The sequence below is a fragment of the Mesitornis unicolor genome, unplaced genomic scaffold (genome assembly GCF_000695765.1).
Source record: "Mesitornis unicolor isolate BGI_N332 unplaced genomic scaffold, ASM69576v1 scaffold841, whole genome shotgun sequence".
NCBI lineage: Eukaryota > Metazoa > Chordata > Aves > Mesitornithiformes > Mesitornithidae > Mesitornis > Mesitornis unicolor.
Window position 1 is genome coordinate 2,472 of NW_010162898.1, and position 9,953 is coordinate 12,424.

Sequence of the window (9,953 nt, forward strand, 5' to 3'; positions counted from 1 at the left end):
TATATATTATTAGAATTATTACTACAATAGCAACAATTCTTTTAAGTCCCCAGATTTCTGGAGATTGAAATCTCCAGATAAACATTTCTCTAAGGTTGTCTCTTCTCAAAAAGGAGTCTGCTGTTCTGAAAGTTAACTATATAGACCCTATTCTTTTATTCTTGCCTTCATGTGAAGCTCATGAATAATAAAGCTCAGATTCAAACCCTTCACTATACAATTGCTTTTGGCAGTTATTGAAAGGCAGCTCAAAGCAATTTAACCATTATTCAGAAAAATAATAAAGATAAAGTCAATCATAAATATCAAATGATCTGTCTAGAGTGTAACAAGGAAACACAGTAGATCATCATCGGAGTCGTATACTCTACCCCAATTGCATAGTTAGATAACTAAATATCAAGGTTTACAGAAGCCAATCAAAAATAGCATTATATCATTATACAATGAAAGTATTAGATACATTAAAAGATAGAAATCAAAAGTGCAAATGTGTTTGACTACAATTTGGAGAATTTCTGGAGCCAGAGCAGAAAAGACATTATAACAAATAAGGAAAAACCCTGGAATGAAACTTGCTACATGAACTCAGTTTGCTATATTTAAAGCAGACTCTGTTCATATACTAAATCGTATTTCCAAAATGAATTATTATATAACAAAGTAATTTAGTCACTAAAATACAGTAACCTGCTGAGGGAAGAAAATAGAAACAGAAAAGAGAAAAGCAGAGAATGAAGGAAGAGGAGCAAAATAATGCAGATACTCACAGGTTTATAGACACATCCCCTCCGGAAAAACAACTAATGGCAGCAATAAACCATACAGAGTTTAAAAAAAAAAAGAAGGAAAGAAAAAGATACATAATATCAAAGTAAAATAGCATGAACCATGATGGGGGGAAGTATTAAAAGAAAGATTAGAAAATGCAGCAGATCACCTTTGACCTTTCAAATTAAGGGAAAAAGGAAAGTAAAATTGAGTGCAACTCTAAAAGCTAGATCTGCACAGGAAGCATGACAACAGTCCATTCTTTGGATGAGGGCTAAATTGCAAAGTACTGCTCTGAATCTAAACATATTAAGTAGAAAAACATCTAGATACATTTGCCCTGTTCAACAATGCTCCTGAACTACATGAAATTACATTTACCTCATCACATTGGTCTGTCTTATTCAGAAGATTTAGAGGATTAGAAGTCTCATTAATATTAAAGTTCCTGCAGGTTTTACAAAAAGAAATGCCTTGGTAGAATAAACAGACTCTGTTAAGGTTCCCCTACAAGAAGGAAGCAGTGCAAATCATCATCTCAACAGGCACTGAGAAACCCTGGTCAGAGCTTAACCAGAAAACCAGTCTGTAGGTAATGAGCTACATTTCTTCCAGTATTCATGGTATTATTTACCAAAGATGAAAACAATTCTGGATTCATATACAAGACTAAGAAGTTAAAGCATGCATTCCTGGTACTTGTAGCACACAAGCATTTGGTGATTATGCAGGATGAGTATTCTTGCTCTCTGGTATCCTGTGGGGATTAAACTCCATTCCAACTCAGAAATGGGTTGCTTCTGCTGAAGCAGTAAGAAATGTCCACTTTTATTGCCCACCTAAATCTGACACATGCACTCCTTACTTGCTGTAGGCATAGTGACTACATAAAGTGGAAAGAGAAATTTTTTCACATCCCTTTTTCAGATGCATTCTCTGATAATTACTGTCTCCTATGCTTGTACGTGGCACGGTTTGCAATACCCATGAAAAGCCAATTCAGTACAATTTCCACAATGCTGCCAAGTATGCCTACTATAATAAAATAACTAGAATTATTTTAATGTCATTTCTACATCTAATGCAGCAACCACCATTGGAGTTGTTCTGCTTACCCCAGACTCCATTTGGTTAAATTTGATCCCTACACAGTGAAAGGACTGAATTTATGGGAAGAGAAGGAATTGTGAAAGATTTCCTCACCTTTTTTGCAAAGTAATAATGTGGCACCTCTATGCCCAGAAGAACCTGGTAGGATGAAGGCAATGGAAAGCTCTCCTGAAGCAAAAGGCTGTGCTCTTCAGTACTGAAGAATGATAAAATCCAAACATCCGTCTAGAAAAGGAAGCAAAGCATTGTTTTGGTTTTACGCTGCAATATCATTCTTTAATTTTGTTTTTGTTTTCCACATTCACTTGGCAGAACCTTCCCTTAAAAACAACATGACATATACATTCACATGCATACACCTGCTGGAGAGGACAGAGCTGCACGCTTCCTCCCTATAGTAAGTAGCCAACAACTCATTCTACATTACAGACTGCATTCCTACTGCAAAGGGACCTTTAGCTCTGCCTTTCAGGAACCAACTTCACCAACCAGAAAGAGAGAAGTCCCTGGCCACAGATTACTGCTCTAGAAGTCTCTCTGACAGAGATGACCCAGGTCAAATAAATATTCCCAACTGTTTTCAACAATTTATTTTTTTTAAATACTATATTATTTCTATTATAATTTCAGCAGCTCGCTGACTGTTCTGAGTTCCCAGGGAATATATGAGCCATTTAAAAATAGTTTCTCTAACAGCTTAAATATTGACCTGACTCAAGTCAAAATGAACCATTTATTTCCAACTAAAGTTAATCAGACTTCTCAGTTCTTAAAGGATAAGCACACAGTTAAAGGTTCTGTTGAATAAGGGTCAAATGTAAGTTACACTCCTTTTCTATCTTTTTTATTTTTCAACTTTACATTAGGAATACTGAAGCGTTGTTCTCTTTGCTAGACCACCCTAGCCTTTTGAGACATCCCTATGCCATTCCTCCTTTCTACCTTGATCTTCCCATGATTTTTCTAACAACAAAAGAAACAAAGAGCTTTCCATCTCTAATTGGAAGAGGTTTAACCAAAACCATGCACAAATCAGAACATTGTAAATCAACATAGACATTACAAATCAATGGAGTATTTATGAAGAACAGGCAGTTGTATGCAGACAAAATGTAAGGACTGCTACAAGCACATTAGCAGTGGTCTGATGAAGGAAATCTTTGATTAAATAATTTCTAATCAATAAAAAATATATCTTTTTGCTAATGTAAAAAAGACTGTAAGAGATAATTTGGGAAGTACCATAAAGATGTACAATGTCTGTCTACCAAAGCAGAAGATGGTAAGAACATGGTAGGAAGAGTGTACTTCACTGTTCACAGAAGGGGCCCTGGTTATTCTATTAAATTATTTCTTTCTGCTAAAAGTGGACTCAAGATATAAAATCTGCATTATTTTTTTTCAATAAGTAACAGATCTCTAGGTTATCAATTCACCCAATAATGACACCTGAAAAACTGTAGTCGAGATGCAAGCCTGCATTATGATAACCCTCAAAATTCTAGCATAGATAAAGAAATCACCTCTTCATCACTGTATGCAAGCTAGGGCTAAACCAGAAAGCTGATGTACAGTGACTGCCTGAAGCCACAGACATCAAACATGTAGTTTCACTACTCATTTTTGTACAGAATAATGTATACTACCTACTCCCACATTCTTAATGAAGGACCAATGATTTATTACTTGGACAGGGAGAACTCCATGTGAAGGAAGGTAAAACAAAAAAAACCATACTGTGTTGTCAATCTGGTTCTCCTTCTGGTCTGGAGATTGCAGGCATGTTTCAAGGACTGCTTCACATACAAAAAGTCTTGGTTCACTCTGGTCCCAGAAATGGCAAGCAGGGACGTGACTGCGCAACTCTGGATACTCCACAACAGACCTATCAAAAGGCAAGAAAATAAATGTAGAAGGGGAGACAAAATAATACCAGCCCATTCAGTGCATTAATGTAAATAAAGGACTAAGGAAGGGATAATTTTCAGATGATGATCACTTATCTATACCAGTACCTCTGCATTGTGACATTAACCATATACATCTTCCTAACACTTTATACATGGCAATGCCACTTTTAGTTTGTTCTGTATACATTAACCATGACTACAGGAAATAAAGCATTTCAGTAGAAAAGAATCTGGTACTGCCTCAAATACAAACTGGCACCCAAAATCTGCCTCCACTGGGATTACATGTCCTACAGATATACTTGAACATCCTTCAAAGGATCTACCTTAGTGACTGCAACCAGTGTAAGTTCTGTAAGATGGGGACCACCTCAGCTCTGTCTTCTTGTAGGTTCACCTGCCCCAAAGTGCTCATTGCCAGCACTGCTAGAAATGCCTAGTCAGGTTAAATGCACTGATGTGCATTTAGGTAAGTAGTAAAAAGAGAGTTTCTAGTACATATGCCTCACATTCAAATCCAGCTGAGTAGCTGTCATAAGAGACCCCAACTAGACAATGGAGATTAAACTGATGGGGAAAAAAATAAGGAATTAGTTTATATACTCAAGCAAGAGATCTCTCTCTATTGTAAGTTCAGCAAAGAGACCTGGGTATGCAGCGTGATTGCTGCTTTGAACTGCTGAACCTCTCAGTTTCCCTAAGGAAACTCCAGACCTGCAGCTGGAGGACTTCAGTCTCTGGATATGCCACAGTTCATTCCCTTCCCAGTACTGTTCTTGAACTTCACACTGTGCATGAAGAACACTGAGGCGCTGTGAAATAGCACATTAAGCACAGGGACAACCCCTGCAGCCTTAGGAAAGCCACTCTCTGGCAGCAGTTTAAATAAGAAACATCTTAGTGCCTCCTTCAGGCACTGAAAGACTACTTCAGTGCCAACCATGTTAAGACAATAGATACACAGAATCATGCTATTTTAGCAACGGCTTAGGATTCTTCTGAAAAAATCCAGAATACAAATAGGTGTCAAATTTTTAAAAAGAGAGAAACCAAAAGTCACCATTAAAATATTTTTCTCATTTGCTGTCACCACTGAAGGGTGGACTTTGTGAGGAGGATTGGAGTAGGGCTGGAAGGCAAATTAAAAGAGAGATCCAAAGGGATGCAGAAATACACAACATCCTATCCACTGAATTCAAGCTAAATTACTTGCAAACTGAAAAACAGTATTTGTGTAAAAAAAAAATGGGAGTGTTTAGATCCTGCCTCAGGAGAAGAGAGAGAGAGAAGGGAAAGAAGTGTAAATCATTATTATTTGCTGGTGAGTTTACTCATTCCAATTACAAGGCACTCTAAAAGGACGCACAGATAAATGGATTATTCACATCAATACCATCTAGTATTTAAATATCAGTGAAATAGTATTACAAGTTTGTGGTGGCCTCTGTTGGGCTACACAAGATACTACACTTGAAAACAGCTTTCTCACTACTCATTATTACACTGTTTACATAACTGACCAAGATGAAAGGCTCCACATTTGCACTGTCTTTAGTTTTTCAAGAGCTGGGAAGTTGCTCCTATGAGAGCAACTTTTTTGCTTGTAGTATCTATAGCAGACAGTTGCTAAAAAAGCAAACCACCTTCTATTCTAACGCTGTTTTTTCTGAAGAAAAACACAATCAGAAAAATTATTGTAAAACCAGATGGAAATTTGTACCCTAACATTCCACCATACTTCCATGGGAATTCCTAATTCACTGCATTTTGCTGCCATGCTACTAGGTTTTCTAATGTATTTGCCACAGAACAGCTTCTATGAAAACAAAGCTGTCAGTTCTAAACAGACATTTCATGAGTTTTTATGCATACAAAAAAACATCCTGTATTGGACTTAAAAATTAACTTCTTTAACTAGAAGGAGCTTCAGAATGTCCTCTTTTCAGTTCCAGCCCTGTAAACTCTTCATGGAAGAGTAGCTGTCCTAGATTTTTCTTTATTTTAAGATCAGGATCCTGATTCCAGTCATACAATACCTCTAACACATACCTCCCAACACTCAATCATCCTCCTCTCAAAGACTTCTTAAACCAGATATGGCTTCTACATATCTAATAACTCTCACTGCATTTCTCTTCTATGAAGTTGTCCAATTACTCCATGAACCCTTGATTCATCATCTAGAACTTCCTTTGGCAAGGAGTTGCTTAGCTGAGCTGCATGTTGTCTGAAGAACCACCTCCTGCTGCTTATTTTGAGCTTGCTTTCGGATGCCTTCATTTGACACTCCCTAGTTCACGCATTTGAAGAGACAGGGATGCAGTCTGATTGACATACACTGCACTAGTTTTAATTAATTCTTTAGAAATAAAATAATGAAATTTGTATGAGCTCCTACAGAAAGACAGAGAAACACCAGGATCAAAGTGTTACTTGTCTTCGTAGGGCAGATTCCCATCTTAAATCCACAAGTAACACTGCTCAAAATAAAAGCTTCTTACTTGTCAATGCCTTGCCCAGAAGAAAGCTTCTCTCTACTATTTCCCTGTTCAGCCTTGAAATCAAAGACTGTAACTTTGTCCATTTCAACATCATAGAAACAGATCTTGGAATCAATGTTCCCATCTGCCTGCAAGAAGGGAAAACAAAAGTTTCTGAAACCTGCAATCAGAGAGGAAAAAAAGCTAAAGTTCAGATAGCACATTTATTTCATTTGATTCATGCTCTCAGTTCTGTTTACTGGTAATCTCACAAGAACATTCTTCCGAAGAAATATCAGAAAATGTCTTGATGTTTTTCTATTCCAGCAAGGTAGCCTTTGATTTCTTTGAAACGCTACAAAGTAGCTTTTGTAACTGAAATACTGCTACCTTTTCTGGGTTGTTCTTCTTAGCATGTGTACAAAACCTTAACATACCTTAATGTTAGTGTTTAGTTACATACGTGGACACGACATTTCAAGACCCGATACACTGCACAGAACATGTAGGTTTATTTCTGAGAAGTGGCTCTTGTGTCTTCAGTAATGTTCTTGAACCGCACCAGTCTGTTAACTGATGGTCAGGTCCTAGGGCAGTGAGTGAAGAGCTTTGCCTCACCTTGCTAACAAGGATGCTGACTTTATTGCCGTTAGCATTGCACTTGACAGATGCAATGCCTCCAAGGCCAGGACACAGCTCAGAGAAGTTCTTGCTATTGCAATGCACTTTTGCTTCTCTGTAGAAAGGAATAAACTTAAATCATATGGTGGCAAGGAACTGGCAATATGCATCAGCCAAAACATTTATCAGATTATGGCTAAGACTTTAAAAAACCCCTATTTCTACATTATGACACCACAGCCCCAGACTCCAGCATCCTCTCCAGAGAACTACTCCAATCTGCCTTTCTTTCAGGAAGAGATTAATGAGACAATTTCCTCAATGATCAGCAAGAATAAACTTCATTGCTCCTACAGGAGTCCCAAAACAGGGCTATACAGCAAGAACATCCTACCAGAATTTTTGATTTGGTGGTCTGTTTTTCCTACATAAGATGAACAGTAACATGAATGTTGAATATAGCCCACCACATAAAAGTTCTGTGTATGGAAAACACACTGCGGAGCAGAAGTAAAGAAATGTCATTGTGGAGGTGGTATTTGTATCATATGACTGGTCACTTTCCCTCCACACATAAGATCCAAAAGCCTGGATCATTCACATACTTAGCACCCACTCTCCCCCTCCCAGTCCTGCTTTTTTAATTATCTCAAAAGAATCTTAATGCCAGTGTAGATATAAACCCAGTGATCACTCAGCAACAAAGAGGACGAATCTCATGAATCAAAGAAATTCAACAGAAGTAACAGTCATTTAGACCTATAATATGATCCCATTAAAAAAGTCTTTGATTCTGTAAAAATAACATTATTGGGTTACATGTTTAGACCTCTCATTTATCTTTGAAATTAAAGAGCGCTATACTGTCATCATTTGAGAAGGGGCATTTTCACTACTAGCCATAAAAATTTAACATAGCATGCAGGAGTTAAGCTACTTTTTCTCCACTATCAAACATCATAATCCATTATTTGTGCCCAAATCCAGTAACCTTAAAATTGTGTCCCATGCAGAGTTTGTGCCATCTCAATACAGGTAATGAGTTTGTAAGTGGGTAACTAACTAGACTTCAGCGTTCCTCTGGTGACAGTATGTCATGAAGAACAGAATCTCTTTCACTCTTGAGGTTTTTTCAGGTTTTAGGAATTACATTTGTCATCAGCAGATAAATTTTGGAACTGAAAGCCATGTCAGGCACATATCCTTTTCATGTCACAGCTGTTTGTCAGCATGGGAACACACAGTAAAGTTTAAACAAAGTTAAGTAAACTTCTCTCTTAACCTAAACAAGAAGAATAGTGTCCACAATTCTAGGTTCACTTCCTCCATGGTTTGACTGAATCAAGTTTGTTGATTTATGAGGAGATCTGAGACCTAGCTTCTTTTTTCTTTTCTCTTCTGAGATTAAAGTCTTGTTCAAGTTAAGAGCAGAAACATGTGACATCCTTGTCTTGATCTTCCATAAATTCTCCACCCACTTTCAAATTCACACAAATATCCCTCACAGTATCCTCTTTTAAAAGTACTATATTGTTACTCATCTCATGATCAGTCTAATAATTCTGTGGCTCTTTCCTTGCTTTAGGGATAGGCCCTCAGTTCACATAGGCAGCATGTACTGTCTCAAGATTAAAGGTGGCTATGACTTTTCATCAGATCAAAACCAGCTGAAGATTCCCCCTTCCCCATAAAATATACACTCAACTATGAACAGATGTTTTTAAAAGGCTTGGTGATACCTGCGAGAGAGATCAAAGATTTTAAAGTGAGCCAAATCGGTTCCCACAGCCAGGAAATTTCCACAGATATCCAAGAAGCATGGATTCCCCTCTGCTTCAGAGAACACCAGCAGCTGTTTAACTGTGCCCTGAGAATAAACATTTAACACCAGGTTTGTGTGTTCAGAGTCTAACTGGAAGGGATTTATTTTGTCACCAAATAAAGTAAATAATGGTTGAAATTCTGTGTTAGACAAATCACTACCAGCAAAATGAGAGAAAACACACACACACACATGCGGTCTGGTCAAATGCTAACTCTGTTTCAGGTTGAAAACTTGATGGATAGCCTCCAAAAAAGTCAAAATTTAGAGGCACCCTTCTGCAACAATTTCCTCTCCAATAACACAAATTTTTCTAACCAAGAGGGATATAGGAATAGAAGTCTCTGAAGGTCCTTTAATGTATAGCTGCAAAAATAAATATAATAATTAAATCAGTCCTTATTGTGATATATCCTACCCATTTTTGAATATGATATTTATTTCTTATATAAAATTGTATCATAGAACTCTGATAATTAGATTCCTCTTTTCTCATGGACTCACAGAAGCTGCAAAGGTTAAGCAAAAGATTTTGAAGGAACACAAAGAACGTGCAGAGGTTATTTTTCATTATTTCACAAGAACATTCAGTATGTTCATTTTCCTGTCAGTAATATACATATGCAACCTGCATGCAATTTCAGTCCTTAATCTGGCCCTTACAGAATTCTGCTTTCTTTTATAAATAGTCATTAGTTGTAGTGTATCAGCATTTAAAGAACACAAAATGTCAAAGATCTTTCTGCTGAAATACTCAAAATATTTTTTTTTCTATGACCAAGGTAGAGTTAATAGATTTACAGAATATCCACTTAACTTTCAAGCTGTAACACCAGTCTTTGAAAACAATAAGGCGTATTTGTCGCTTCGTGGTTTCATCAGCCCTTACCTGCCAAGTGCGGACCTGGACCCGATATGGCTCAACTGTGTACAGATTTTCTCCATGCACAGACAGAACTGGTGAGTCACAAAGAAAAGAGCCTGGAACAATCACAATAAAGCCATCATTAGAATAAACTGATTTTTTAAAAAGGATAAAAAATTGACTTAAAGCATTCAATTTCCAGTATCTTGCACCAAGTCCATTTTTCAATCTGTCAGTCTCTTCTGATTCCCAAAGTCTTCGGTGTTGCAGCCTCATTCCATTCTGCCACTATAACCACAAGCTGAGACTCCTATTGAAAATAGATGTTTTATACACTCTGCTCATGAAAACAAGTGGGAGAGGAAAGGGAAAGA

At 37.2% G+C, this 9,953-nt stretch overlaps 1 protein-coding gene across 1 annotated transcript in view; it reads right to left on the bottom strand.

Moving 5' to 3' along the window:
• The window catches only part of LOC104547882 (intraflagellar transport protein 140 homolog), a gene marked incomplete at its 3' end in the record, with an annotated part of 24,689 nt that overhangs the window by 409 nt on the left and 14,327 nt on the right, over window positions 1–9,953 (bottom strand). Inside the window, exons 11-16 of the mRNA XM_010193745.1 lie at window positions 9,604–9,695; window positions 8,632–8,759; window positions 6,890–7,007; window positions 6,293–6,420; window positions 3,619–3,766; window positions 1,975–2,106 (exon numbers count right to left, since the gene is read on the bottom strand). Of these exons, the coding sequence (XP_010192047.1) occupies window positions 1,975–2,106; window positions 3,619–3,766; window positions 6,293–6,420; window positions 6,890–7,007; window positions 8,632–8,759; window positions 9,604–9,695 (746 nt within the window). The remainder of the gene's footprint in view (window positions 1–1,974; window positions 2,107–3,618; window positions 3,767–6,292; window positions 6,421–6,889; window positions 7,008–8,631; window positions 8,760–9,603; window positions 9,696–9,953) is intronic.